Source organism: Coffea arabica, chromosome 2e (assembly GCF_036785885.1).
Source record: "Coffea arabica cultivar ET-39 chromosome 2e, Coffea Arabica ET-39 HiFi, whole genome shotgun sequence".
NCBI lineage: Eukaryota > Viridiplantae > Streptophyta > Magnoliopsida > Gentianales > Rubiaceae > Coffea > Coffea arabica.
Genome location: NC_092313.1, coordinates 7636695 through 7651073, shown reverse-complemented (window position 1 = coordinate 7651073; position 14379 = coordinate 7636695). Strand labels below are relative to the sequence as shown.

At 38.1% G+C, this 14379-nt stretch overlaps 3 protein-coding genes across 3 annotated transcripts; 2 read left to right on the top strand and 1 right to left on the bottom strand.

Annotated features, from left to right (window-relative positions):
* Positions 1 to 3689: 3689 nt before the first annotated feature.
* On the top strand, positions 3690 to 6671 carry LOC113730612 (uncharacterized). Its single transcript, XM_027255413.2, has 5 exons — positions 3690 to 4050; positions 4725 to 5032; positions 5115 to 5204; positions 5631 to 5998; positions 6102 to 6671. The coding sequence occupies exons 1-5, from the start codon at positions 3861 to 3863 to the stop codon at positions 6364 to 6366; spliced, it is 1221 nt and encodes a 406-aa protein (XP_027111214.1). The 5' UTR covers positions 3690 to 3860; the 3' UTR covers positions 6367 to 6671.
* Positions 6672 to 7228: 557 nt separating this feature from the next.
* On the top strand, positions 7229 to 8971 carry LOC113730611 (peptidyl-prolyl cis-trans isomerase CYP19-3). The gene is made up of 2 exons (XM_027255412.2): positions 7229 to 7370; positions 8241 to 8971. The coding sequence occupies exon 2, from the start codon at positions 8244 to 8246 to the stop codon at positions 8766 to 8768; it is 525 nt and encodes a 174-aa protein (XP_027111213.1). The 5' UTR covers positions 7229 to 7370; positions 8241 to 8243; the 3' UTR covers positions 8769 to 8971.
* A 702-nt stretch (positions 8972 to 9673) lies between these two features.
* Positions 9674 to 11647, bottom strand: LOC113730610 (rubisco accumulation factor 1.1, chloroplastic). The gene has a single exon (XM_027255411.2). The coding sequence runs from the start codon at positions 11503 to 11505 to the stop codon at positions 10156 to 10158; it is 1350 nt and encodes a 449-aa protein (XP_027111212.1). The 5' UTR covers positions 11506 to 11647; the 3' UTR covers positions 9674 to 10155.
* Positions 11648 to 14379: the final 2732 nt, after the last annotated feature.

Here is a 14379-nt window from a genome sequence, read left to right as displayed (position 1 = left end):
AAAAGCAGGATGCAATAAACATGTTGCAGGTGTGTTTAATACGATCGATTGAATCAACTCTATCGGATAGAGAGATTAAAGCTTTTTAAAACCGAAGGTAATCCCATGTTGTGACCATTCAGTCAGCTAACTAAGACCTCAAAATAAATCAAAGTGCATGTCTTTATCCCATTAGTACACTTGGATTCTATTAAACAACTCTTGTTCTTCTTCCTGATCAACGTTCTCGTTTTCCAAGAACATCACACTCGCATGCACGATGAATGGCACATCTTTTCTAAACTACTGCACATTATTGTACATTTGGATGCCATGGTAGTAAATCTTTGTACATTTGGCAATCTGAAATGGCCTCTGAGGGCACAAGATCAATAGTCCATACATAAAGTAGTTTACAAAGGCATCTTTGGAAAAAAAAAAATGGCTAGCAGGTTATTTTGGCATGGTTTAAAAAGTTTGGGACACTCCATCCTCCCTTTTAAAGGGATGAGGTGCTTGAAATCTCTGAAACTACCTTAATTACCACTTGCCTTATTTGAGCTACCAGGGATATCTAATAAAAGACTCACAATAAACTCTTCAATATAATAATATATACTCTCTCTCATTTATTAGGGTTGGTCCAATGTTCAGTAAAAGGCTCTTGTAGTCTTTTTCGCTGTCTAAATTCATGATTCAAATTTTGTTCGTGAGGTTGAAAAAAGTATAGAAAAAGATGAATAGGGTAATAAAAAAGAATTAAAGAACACACTTTAGACAAACTCATTACTAAACGTTAACATAATATTTTACCTAGCAAATTAGACGAGCAGACCCTTTGTCCTTTTCCTTGTTTTGTTTTCTCAAAGGAAATTAACTCGCATTAATTGAGCTGTAAGAGGGCTATCGTCACTGGACATAATGGTGCAAGTGTAGGCCTGGGATCCCATTTTGTCCTCCCATGTTTACAAAATTTCAGAGGTCTTTTTTTTTTTTTTTTTTTTTTGTCAACTTCAAGAAACCTGACTATTGACTTTACAAACCTAAATCCTCAGTACACCTCAAAAGCCATGGTAACTAGTGAGGGTACTGAGGAGACTTATAAACCCAACACCCAAACCCCCCCCCCCCAAGCGATGTGGGATAGAAACCCCACAGGGTGCCCCGCTGCTAAGACCTAACTAGACCCCAAGCCCCCCGTAACGGAGTTTCTGTCTTTTTTGTCAACTTCAAGAAACCTGACTATTGACTTTACAAACCTAAGTCCACAGTACACCTCAAAAGCCATGGTAACTAGTGAGGGTACTGAGGAGACTTATAAACCCAACACCCAAACCCCCCCCCAAGCGATGTGGGATAGAAACCCCACAGGGTGCCCCGCTGCTAAGACCTAACTAGACCCCAAGCCCCCCGTAATGGAGTTTCTGTCTTTTTTGTCAACTTCAAGAAACCTGACTATTGACTTTACAAACCTAAGTCCACAGTACACCTCAAAAGCCATGGTAACTAGTGAGGGTACTGAGAAGACTTATAAACCCAACACCCAAACCCCCCCAAGCGATGTGGGATAGAAACCCCACATGGTACAAAATTTCAGAGGTCAATTATTGTAGATCTTTATTAATTTTAACGGTGTCCATAAAGTCCATCTGGTTTGTCTTATGAATTGGTTGCGTCACATCGATTTTGATTGAATCGTTAGCTTAATGAATAATCTATTGCTGAAAAACCCTTTTGTATTAGAAAACACGAAGAATCATAATAGAAAAAGAAAGAATGATAGTCGTAGAAGCAACTGTTGATGGTATGGATGAACAGACCGCTGGTCATGTCACGAACATTTCCCATCATCAGCTGGATAATTTCTTTTAGCTAACCACAATCAAACAAATAAAATTGTCTCTCACACCTCGTTCATCTATATAGTCTTCAATTGAGATGAAAATCTTGCTTATTATTACTGGAACGCAAAGGGCCTGGAATACCCTTGAGGGATTTAACTTCCATGGCAGAACAGATGGACTTATTTTCAAATTGGCTCCGAACTGAATAAATGCAGACTTTTCTTCCAGCAGCTAAGCATCGGACGTCTCAAATCACGTCAGCAGCTTTCCTCAGGATCAAAATATTTCCTAGGTCCAGTTGGTCAAATGAATGAATCACTTGTACATGCGTCTCCGTTATCAGATTCCATCGACCTATACATTTTTCAACGCAGAAGGACATTAGAGAAGGAAGTTTGATTTCTATATAACACTTGTCTTCTTAGTCGATTATATATAGCATTAGAAGCCTTCAAGTCAATAATGTTTATTTTACTTTTTATTTTTTGGGGTTTTTTATGAGGATGCAGTTTGGCTTTGGCATGTACTGTACTGATCATGTGGAGCAGGATGTGTAAAAAAGCTTAATTGAAGTACTAAGATCTAGGAGGAGCCAAAAATAAAATAAAAATGTCGAATGGTTCGTCATTGTATTAACGATTCGGCTAACAGGTGCCTAATTGTTAATAGGGATTTTAGATATTCATTTTTTAAAACATGTAATTAATTTTTAACTAAAAAGTTAAATGCAAAGAGCATAATAATTGTGATTGGATATATTCACATCGAGTGCCCATGTATTAGAAAAATTCCTTTTAACACAAAAAAAAAAGGAAAAATCGTCTTATCTCTTTTTAGTTATGGATAAGAGAACAATTCATCCAATAGATTCAAGTAGAATTGTACTCGATCTTATAAAATTCATCTTCTACTTTCTGCTTGTTGTAAGTAAAGTGATTCAGCTGCTAAATACGAGAGATTGGTGTAAATGGGAGGATTACAGAATAATTCTTCTTAATAACTTATTCTAACGTTTGAGAATATATAGGAATTATTGAAGTGGCTCATATCAAGCAAACGAAGATGAACTTTGTCGTTTCTGCATCTTCTGCTTTCCTTGATAAACAAAAAGAATGATGCGCATGTAAAATAAGCATAAGTATAATGGTCCAATGGAGAACAAAGTAATGATTCTTTTGCTAATTTTCAGATTGCATTACAAAGTAATGATTCTGTATGCTGCCTTAGGGATATTTTAGTGGTGTTACTTTATTGATTGATTGGCTCGGAATCTGCAACCAGAAAATTAAAGATTTCATTGAAATCTTTGAAAATGTGAAATCCCAACTAGTGTAATAGTAGAATATCCAATTACTCTCCAATTCACAACCTAGACACTTGGTTGATAAAATTTTCTGTAGAAAGTACCCAATAACACAGGTAGGGGATAAATATCTATATAAAAAAAGATTAGGTGGTTTGATCAAATGAGTTTCCCAAGAGTAAAATAAAATAAAAGAGTTTTTTTTTTTTGTATTTGATACTCTATGGTAAAATATAGGCATTAAAAAAAAAAAAAGAATTTGGGCTTACTATTAGAGTTTCAACATTACCATAAACCTTGAATTGCAACGCCAAAAAATAATAATAATAATAACCTGCTCATTTCTTATTGTATGACCTTAGAGTACCAAATAAGTAGACGAACGCCAAATAATTCTTTTTTTTTTTTGAGGGAAACACTAAATAATTCTTGACTTCATAATGGAACTTTGAATATATCAAAATTGTCAAAAAATTTCAGGGGTTAAGAGACAAAACTCCGATAACGCCGCTTACACAAATAGGAAGCCCAATATGTCCGCGAGACCTCCTGCCACAGAAAAAGCCCAAGAGGTGTCAAAAGTCCAAATCCAACTCAAATCAGCTACATACGCTTGCGACTCCGCGTAAGGCCGACACCCTCTTCCCTCACCGCCCAGAATCCTGCCGGCCACAACCCCATATTGGTTGCTGAAGCCAATAGCAGAAGAGAGAGGGAAACGAAGGAATAGAGCTATGGGTGGTGATCTTTTTCAAGATTTGCCACCGCCATCTGCATCACAGACACAGCTTCAAGAATTGCAATCTTCAACAACAGTTAAAGAGCATTCATCAAACCCACCACTAGCACCACCGCCTCCAGCACTCAAGAGCGCTCTCAAACGTCCAAAACCGCCATCTTCTGGAGAAGAATCTAAACCTCAAGGTACCACTTCATATTTCCTTGTTCAATTAATAAAGGTTGAGTATTTATTCCTTCTTTAAGGTCTACAGTTATCGAATTATTTGGGCATTTTTTTAGTGTTTCAGCTAAGTGTCTGGTTGGATAAGTGTTGAAGCTTGATGGGTTCTTGCTTTTTTGCATTTTTTTTTGGTGGAAAGTTGATTTTTGATTTCTGGACTTCTATTTTAGGGTTTCTGATGATCCTGCGGTAATGAGATTCTGTTGGTCAAGGTGATTTTTAATGCTTTGTCTTAAATATTCGGTGAATTTCTACGCCTCGTGGTTTATTTTGGTTTAGATATCTTGTTGCAAGAGTATATAGTTGCTCTCTAGAGTCTCACTGTGTCTAATCTACATTTGGTTGAAATCCTGATGGCTTTGTGTTGGTGAACCACTATTCCATCTTTTTAGACTGGCTTCTGTTGGGAACGTGTACTATGTGCTACTTGGAACATCAACTTTTGCATTATGATATAACCCAAATCAAATTGTTCTTGTTCATAACCTCCTTTTGAATTTTGTTGTGACGTTAACAGCTAGAACTGGAATTGACGTTGATACTTTAGTTATTATAATTATTTATCTTAGCCACGAATTACTTCTATGAGATGTCACTGGGGTAGTGAATATATTTTTTTGCTCTTTCTGATTTCCAGTTTCAGCTTCAGCACCGGCTCCAGGTCCCGGAAAACGATTGAGATTTAAAACGACAACGGATGCTTCAGAGACACAAGTGATAGAGGCCATGCAGAAAATAGCTTCCCACATAAAGAATTCTTCAAAATTTAGCAAGGCTTCAAAGCTTGCTGTACAGTTAATTCAGGCTGGTAGTGTTAACCCTGCAACTAGTGATCACTTTTTTGCCATACTTGAAGGTGCAATGTCATCACCCACCACTTGCAATGAGGCCTCACTAAGGGCAGACTATCGTGCTTTGTTCTCTGCAGCTCAAGATGCAGTTGAGGTGATTCATGTTCTTTAAAGTTTCTTTAACTCGCTCTTTGATAGGATTGAAAGTCAACTTGTTTTGATTTGCTTTTTTGCAGTGCCTTAACAAGAAGCAGAAAAATCTTCTTACTATATGGACAATAAGGGCTGTCATGGCTAATGATCTGTTCACTGATGATAGCTTTGTGGTATGTTTTTGCATTTTTCAATTTCACTGGCTGTAACATATAATTAGATCAAGCGAAGTGTCTTCTACAAACTAAGTGCTTGTGTATTATTTGTGTCATTCAATTTGCTATGTTATTTTTCAGTCTACGTTATGTGTACGTACTGGTCATTCAGAAATACAAGTGTCTTCATATATCATCTGGAGCTGCAGGAAGCATGATATCATAAAGAAATATGAGTGTCTTCACTACATTTTGGTTGTTTATGGTCCAAATGTCATGTATAGTAGCTATATTTTTGCTTCTATCATGTCGTGGAAGATACTGATAATGTCATGGCTCATGTTCCTGAGAATGTTATACCATGTCTCTGATAATTGTTATCATTCAATAATTTTGATTTTTAGCCTCATCTGATTATTATATTCCTCTTGAGGTGCTAATCAGTTTTCAAAAGCATCTGGGAGGATAAAAGAAGCCATATCAAGTCTTCCTGTTGCAACCAAGGATGATGACGAAGAAGAAGCTGCTTCCTTGAAGGAAACAGAGGTGGGAAAGGCTCAGGGAGAGTCCCATAGGGATAACACTTCCGCCAGTTCTATACCTGAAGCAAAGGCAGAAGAACCTGATCCATTTGGGCTTGACGCTCTGATTCCAAGCACGTCGAAGAAAGATGATACAGCAAAGGGAAAGAGAGAGTTGGTGGCAAAAAATAAAAAGAGCGAAGAGGATGAGGCGAGGAAATTTCTTAGAGGACAGAGAGAAGCATTAATTTCCTGTTTAGAAATTGCTGCACGACGCTACAAAACCCCATGGTCAAGTTCAAGCTACTTTTGTCATATTTCTTTTATTGCATTTAATGTTTGAGCTGCATGCTTTTTTGCTTTTTGGGGAGCATAACAGGCTTTCCCATTGCAGGTGCCAAACGGTTATTGACATCTTAGTGAAGCATGCCTCTGACAATATATCAAGGTTCACCTCCCGGCAAAGGGATGCAATCGACAAACTATGGGCTTCCAATAGGGAGCAGCAAATTCGCAGGAAGCAAGGCAAATCTGTATCTGGAAAACTTGATGTCAATGGTTTTGAGTGGCTGCAGGAAAAGTATGCAAATGAAAAGATAAGCATTCGACACTCTGTTAGCGGAGGTGGTGAACGGCGCTGCGAACAATGGCTTGGTTAAAGAATGTAACCAACAACCAGTGTATCTGGTGGGACCTGGCTCACTGGATGCTGGTACACCTTAAGAAAAAAGAGGCCATATCACATATGTTAGCTCTGCCGATTGATTGCGATGTAACATTTGTCCACTTTTATGGCCCATGGATTGATGGTTGCCATTCATCACTGGTAACAGGAGAAAACTTCGTGTTGACATATAAATTTAATTCCAAGAGTGTAATGGTTTGTTGTCTTTATTTGGTACTGCAAAACGTTTTTTCGTGAGATCTTTTTGTTTGAAATGCATTCTTACTGGTTTACTGGGCCCTTGAGATCTTTTTCCCGGTAATTGATTTTTCCCTGATATATTTCCATATTCATGTCAGCAGCCCCACAACCTTTCAGTTCTGTCGATCACAAGAATTGGAAGAAAGTTCCGGTGCTGCTGCTGCTGCTGCTAATTACCATAACTCCAAATAGAATGCTTTAGAACAGCCAATAATAACAAGAAAGAACAAAGAATCAATTGGTGGGAGGTAACCGACAACTGAGAACCAATTGGCCAAAACGATATTTTGTATGTTTAACAAACGTAAGCATGATCCCTGAACAACATTTTTTGAAGTTAGACACGCTCAAAAACCCTCTTCCCCCCCTCCTCTCTCTCTCTCTCTCTCTTATCATCACTTATGGGCCACTTGTGAGGATTTCTCAATTCATCTTGAGTTTCTTCTATGTTGTTTGCCCACTCTGATTGATTAGATACCATGGGCCGAACTTCTTCTTCTTCTTTTTTTCCGATGGGGGATGTGGGGACTGGGGCATAATGTAAATAGCTGAAGTTGAGTAGGTAAAGTTGAATCGCACAAAACGTTGGGTCCTAAGTGCAAAGGACCATAAAAGCCTCAAACCCTAAAATCCGCAATTCTCAACCGAAGCTCTCGGTTCCAGTATATATACTATACATACTAAACCTCTGCATAAACCCTTCTTGTGCTGGTCAGCTTCTACCGCTCAGCCATAAAGGTACATCAAAGTCTCTTATACCTTGCTCTATTTCACATTCGTTGCTTCTACTCTCTTGCATTCGACAGAGAAATTAGAAACGCACAAATCGAAGGCTTTACGGTTGGTTTTATGCAAAGCTTGTAGAGCTCAAAAATTGTGCAATATCAATGTATTTTCCCATGTCGTCGTATCCTCTTTAACGGCCTATTCAGCACTTGTCAAGAGGATTCATCATGGGATTTACACTTCCTTTTTCCCTTTTTCTCTTTTTTTTCCCGTTAAAAATCTGATCTTGCTGTTTCTTTTTCTATTTTTGAAGTGATTTTCCCCTCAGATGATACTGTGAAATGTTTTGCTGATCTGTGAATTTAGTTCTATTTACCTTGTACTAATGTCGCTGATCCGTATGCGTCTCTGTTAAGTTCTATAATGTATGTTACACTAGTCTTATTAGTGTAGAAATGCTCTTGATTTGCCTTAATTTAATTAACCTTCCATAAAAATCTTTCTTTAATGGTGCGTCGTTGATTGTTCCAGAGATAATTATTAGTATTACAAAAACTCTGATAAAAAAAATGTTTTTTGGCACATAAAAAGAATGTTTCGAGGTCTTTGTACCCCCTGCTATACATGAAAAATTCATGTTCTCGTTGTGGTATTGTCTGTATAAATGGTTGTCTTCCTGCATGGGCTTTTGGAAAACACTCTTGAAGTGGATGAATTGGTAAAATGTTGATACATGAATATATGATTTGTTGTACTCTAGTTCTTGTTTGCAAATCTATGTGATTTTATACACACCTTGGATTGAGATTTGGATTGTCCTGCTGCCATTTGCGGGTAATGTTTGACGCTGTGTTACTGACCGGATATGATCTCTGCTCACAGAAAATGTCGAATCCTAAGGTGTTCTTTGACATACTGATTGGAAATGTGAAGGCTGGTCGGGTTGTGTTTAAATTGTTTGCAGATACTACTCCTAAAACTGCTGAAAACTTTCGCTCTCTTTGCACTGGAGAGAAAGGCATTGGAATTTCAGGGAAACCGCTGCATTACAAGGGCTCAACCTTTCACCGCATCATTCCAAACTTTATGTGTCAAGGTGGAGACTTCACTAGGGGAAATGGGACAGGAGGAGAATCTATCTATGGAATGAAATTTGCTGATGAAAATTTCCAAAAGAAGCACATCCAACCTGGCCTTCTTTCGATGGCAAATGCTGGACCAAATACTAATGGATCTCAATTCTTTATCACTACTGTTAGCACACCTTGGCTTGATAATAAGCATGTGGTGTTTGGGCAGGTTGTGGAGGGTTATAATGTGGTTGAGGCAATGGAGAAGGTGGGCTCAGCCAGTGGAAAGACTTCTTCAGCTGTTGTAATAGAAGATTGTGGTGAAATGAAAGAACAGTAAGGTAGGCAAAAGTAGATTTGCAGGAGAATGAAACTAAAATATTTTGCTCTGTTCTTGTTAGATGATTAGTGCTTTGTAGTTACCTGGGAGGAACAATTTCTTGTAAAGGATGGTTTTAAGTGGTATAGTTGGCCTAAAGTGTTCTTGCAGTAATAATAGAGGCTTGTTTGCTGAAAAATCAGCTCAGTTTGGTAGCCCTACAACCGGTATCATATTCATATTAAGTTCTTTTCTTTGATTGAGTTCATTGAATAGCTAATCATATCTGCATGCTTCATTCATCTCTCAAATTGCACATAATGTGGCACCATCATACGTTATGAGCACTGGAGGGAGAGGGAAGTAGAAAATTGTTGTTGCAGCCAGAGGAAAGCAGCATAACACACGAGGAGGGAGATGGAAGATTATAGTGAAGATGGGAAGGTTCAAATGATTCTGAGCGTGCTCCTAATTTTCTCACATGAAACTTGCTTACGACCCAGAAATGACTAATAAGATGATTAGCTACTTGAGAGTTTTAACAAAACTTTCCACAGCATGAATTGATGTTTATTGCACACAAAGTATTTGATATGAACTGGAAATGAAAGACCGGTAGCCATCAGCTGTGTCAACAGCAGAAAGCTAGTAAAAGGGCAATGACCGTCTAGATCCAGTGAAAGTCGGTGCAGTCGAATGAGTAGTAGCTTTTTAAAATATTGCTTCAGAAACCGGGGGAAAAACTAGCTCAACAAATGAAAGTCTAGTGCAGAAAAGTAAGCATAATAATGTTTGCATAACCAGTTCCTAGGGTTATTAGATCTCTGATGTGTCATCATTCTCCTAATCTGCTCCCATCTTTTACTATGGGTGAATCTCTCAATTTTCTGTATCCTATTCCAGACTTTAAGATTAATGCTGAAGTGTGCATCAAAGAGTCCTCTTTTTTTTCAAAAAAAAAAAAAGACAGGACTGGAAGTAGCGGCTTCAGATGACAAAAGCAAGATGTGAACACCATGAAGCCAACCATTAACAATGGACAATGCTATAATAGTATGTATTCCCTACGAGCTAGAAGCAAAAACCAAATCTCTTCCTCGCTTTATTTCCTCCTTTGGCATGTGTTGCGTAATTCTTCTGCATATGGCAAGTTGGCAACTTAGTCATTTCAAGCTTGCACCTTCTTACACTGACTTCAGAATACTCTCTAAGTAGGAAAAAGTGTAATAAATGCTACCAGCTTGAAGCAGCGGCCTCCACCATCAGCGAGGCAACACAAATTATAAGCACATTTCTGACTTGAATAGGATGAATATGATATGTGCAGTGTGATCTTGTTCCTCCGGTAGACTAATGGAAACCTCCAGCTTGACAATCTTTTTATCTACTGTAACCCTGTGTCTTATTCCTAATCTTCATCACTTAGTTGGTCATCGTACTCTTCTCTTGGCGGTCTAACCACCAAAACTACAGTACCTAAACTCTCCTTTACACCGATTTCCTTCAATTCCAATCCTCTCTCAACCTTCAACCCCTCCCCAACACTGCCATTCCCTCCACCAACCACCAAGTAAAAATTATCATCAGTCACTACCCCTTTCCTCCCTCTATCAGCCACCACCAGAATTGCCTCCCCTCTGTTCCACTTCTTCGCTCTCCACGGCAACACCCTCGCGTTCTTAAATGCCACGGCCACTCCCCCTCTCTTTAAACCAGCCACCGGCTCCCACCCCGGTAACACCACCCACCTACTCCACCCTTTCTCTGCCTCCACTACTCCGAAATCCCCTACACCTGCGCACTCCCACGGCGCCTCCTCCACCTTAACTTCCCTCTCCTCTGCTCTACAAACTGGCAAAACCGCCACTACGCTAGACTCAGCAACCTCCCCAATCTGCATCCTCACAACAGGCACCACGACTCTATCAGCAGCTGCGCCTACTTTATCCTTGTCCTCCCCATCTTTCTTCCCCTCAAGCTCCTCCAACACCCTTTCTCTCCCATTTTCAGATTCCACGGCCTGCAGAGCCCTCTCCAACGCACTTCTCGACAATTCCGGGGACGACGCAGTCCTATGCTCCTGTGCCTGCCTAAAATACATGAATGCCAAACAATCCCCAGGAAGATCACCATCAAAACTCTCCCAACCCTTTTCGCCTTTCCTCCTCGGCTTATCCTTTATGGCCCTGGCCAGCTCTAGAGTCATTCTCGCATCAAATTTGTTCAAAACTAAATATTTGGCCGCCGAAGCACGCTGGGAAGCACTCAACAGCCTTATTTCATACAACAATTCAGCCCCACCAGTATCAAAAAACGATAAGATGTCAGGGTCTATTTCCGATTGAACTAAAGACTCACGTACTTGAGCTGCCACAACAAGCCTGTTCTGCTCCACCCCGGAGATTCCGGTGATCTCTTCGAGAGTTGGAGGGGTGAATCCTTCTTGAAATAAGGCAGAGATTAAAGGGGCGTACTCAAACCAGAGACCGAGGCGGTTGGAGAGGATCTCAAGGCGGCCGTTGGTGTCGAGATTGCGGTATTGAGGGGGAAGTGGGGAAGGAGGAGGTCTGAAGGGTTGGTAGAGCTGTTGCTGTTGTGCGGCGGAGGATTTTGGGGGAATAATGAGAGCAACGACAGAGTTAGGATGTTTGGAGCGAGGAAGGGGTGGGAGAAGCTTGTGAGGGTTGAGCAGACTGGGGAGAAATGGGGTGGATAGGGAGAGGGGTTTTGCAGTGTTTATCATGGTCAGAGAGAGCATTTGCCTCGGCTGGTTCTGCTGTGGAGGGAAGAGGTAAGGAGTTGGGAGAAGGGAGGAGAGGAAGAAGAAAGGCGAAACCTTATCTGATTTCGGATGACTTTTGAGAGGTTTTTTGAAGGTGACAACGTCCACTTCCCAAGAGATTTATTACTCACCCTTATTTATGAATTTCCCCTTTTCTTTTCCATTTTTTTTTCCTTCGTTTCCAATAATAGAATGTGCAGGTGCAAAAACAGATTTTTCCTGTAACCAGCTCCATCCAGTCGATTTAGAGTAGCTCGAGTTTTTTATATGTAAGATTTATAAATTTTAATGTAATTACGTCGTCAAGTTTTGCTAAATTGAAACTTTTCTTACACAAATTACTAATAATTTTAAATGTTTAATTTGATTAGTTGAAGAACAAGCTTAACTTGTGTTTGAATCATTTGATTAGTCTTTCAATCTTATCAACCATTCAAGAGATGCCATTCAATTAGCAAGAGTCTGCTGCGGTTGAATATAGAATTTAATTTTATATGTTAATGTCCGCATTTATAATGTCAATTATTGCTTGATATTTTTTTTTGGTCAAAAATTTTTCTTAAACACTTGACGACGAGATACTCAAATTGAACCCAATGAAGTTGGGGTTTTCCGGGAATTAAAAAGTAGTAGTAATATGCAAATTCTTGGCTAAACGAATGATGGATCAGGGAACCCATGGACCTGAGGGAGTATGTGTTGGGCTTCTTAAGTGTTTAAACTCGGTCCGCCTTAAGAGTTACAGGTGATTGCTAATCTGCTCTGCTTTTGTTTGGGCCTGGGTACTCAATGCACAAAGCCTGGTAGTGATAGTGGAATGAACGCGCAAATAAGTAAAAAGTGTGGCAGGCTTGAGGCCTTTCTCATTCTGCAACCCTTTTTTTTTTTTTTTTTTTAAAATTTTTCATCTTCATCCCCTTGTTTTGCTTCTTCTAATTGCATCTTCATCGATGTATACGTCTCCTTTCTCCCTCCACAACATATTACTCTTTTTTTTTTTTTTTTTTGCATTGCTCTCAATTTAGTCTAGACAGAGGTCGTGCTGTTGTAATGACGGATTTCTTTTTTCTTGGGATTCATAGACAAATTTTGGCGGATCTAAAATATGTATGGTTGTTTTTGGCTCTCATTTGTTATTTTTTTGTTGATTTACTTATAAATCATGAAATTTGAATCCCAAACTTCAATAGATTTAGGCATTTGTAACGATTTTGGCCCTCATCTCTTGGGTTTTTTTTTTTGGTTGATTCTGTTATAAAGCAAGAGACTTGAGATGAAATTTGAGCAACTTAAAATGAAATTTAAGGTACAGTCATGAACTTTGTTACTATTTTCTTCGACAACCGCACCGAATGTTTTTGGTGACAAAACAGAACATAATGCATGAAAAATTAATTAAAAAGAGGTTGATTCCTATACCACAACTAGGGGTGTAAACGAGATTCAACCTAATCGAGCCGAGTTTCAATATAATTTTACGAAACTCGAACTCAAACTCGAACTTGACGAGATCAAAATGTCAAACTTGAGTTCGAGCTTAAAAAAATAAAAAATTAATTATTTTATTTTTAAAAATAAATAAAATAATAATTTTTCTTAACAAATAATAAAATATTAGGGATATATATGTAATTTTACTATTAAAATAACACATATATATATATAATCAAACTCGAGCCGGCACGCGAGTTAACGAATTTAGTATTTTTTAAGTCGAGTTCGACTTGGTCAACTCGAGTTCGATATTGATCGATCTCGAGTGAAATTCAGACTTGAACCGCTCATGATCGGTTCACGAGTAGTTTGATTCGTTTGCAACCCTAACCACAATAATTACTGCTACCAAACATTAGTTTTCACGTGAAGAATTTCCTCGTAAATCATTACCATTTAAGAGCTATAGTCATTGCCATTCCTTGGGCAAACCAAACGGGTGGTATGTAATCACAAGAAGCATTAGCTATGTTTAGAGGTGGCAATTTGTCCCAAATTCCAATGGATTACCCATGCCTAAAAGGACTTTTGGCAGGATGGGTATTGTAATTTGATACTGGATTTAAAATGAGATGCATCCCAATTGTACCCATTATTTGATGGGAAATGTTGGGAAATACTTGGATACCCATTGGGCCCAAATATCTTTCCAAAAAATTTCATTTATCCAAAAATTCATCTTTGATTTGTTTTTGCAAAAATCTGATTTTTTTCACTTCCATTTTCTTTCGTTCTTCACTTTCCTACGAAAGAAAACCAATTAAGTGAAAATGATTTCATTTAAACAACTTAAAAAAAATAAAGATAACAATAAAAATAAAATGAGTTGGTAAAATTTTGGTGTCTACAAGAGTCAATGCTTTACTAACAATTGTTGGCACCCTTTATGTTGATTTTATGCTAATTGTTGAACTATCTACATAGATTTATATATGCAACCCTGTTATCAATTTTTAATTAGTTTCTTTGTTTTTGTGCTAGCTTTATTTAGCATTTAATGTGAATTTCTTTTGTATCAAATTTTGGAAATTTTAAGAATGTCAGTAAGAATGAATTTGGTGTTAAAAAATCCTATTTCTAGTCCTTGTGTCAGACAACATTATGGGTAAGATTGGAATATGACTATATATCTATCTTTTCCTTTATTTGTTAATCCAATTTTTGGTTTAATCCAGGGAGAAGATATGTTCATTCTTACCAAAATGTTATGTCTTTTTAAAGTAACTATTGATCGTTCTAGAGTGTAAATGAATTCAGAAAAATATAAATTCATGATAAGATCAAAAGAAATTTAATAAATAAAAATATAAAAGTTATATAAAAAATAAAAAAGAATTAAAGGAAAAAAATATAGAA

What these genes read in the sequence shown, in the direction of transcription:
- LOC113730612 (XM_027255413.2), top strand. Translation starts at nt 3,861, where the DNA reads ATGGGTGGTGATCTTTTTCAAGATTTGCCACCGCCATCTGCATCACAG. An exon ending in AGAAGAATCTAAACCTCAAG is followed by an intron (nt 4,051 to 4,724) that starts GTACCACTTCAT and finishes TCTGATTTCCAG; the next exon opens with TTTCAGCTTCAGCACCGGCT. An exon ending in CGACGCTACAAAACCCCATG is followed by an intron (nt 5,999 to 6,101) that starts GTCAAGTTCAAG and finishes TTCCCATTGCAG; the next exon opens with GTGCCAAACGGTTATTGACA.
- LOC113730611 (XM_027255412.2), top strand. Translation starts at nt 8,244, where the DNA reads ATGTCGAATCCTAAGGTGTTCTTTGACATACTGATTGGAAATGTGAAG.
- LOC113730610 (XM_027255411.2), bottom strand. Translation starts at nt 11,505, where the DNA reads ATGCTCTCTCTGACCATGATAAACACTGCAAAACCCCTCTCCCTATCC.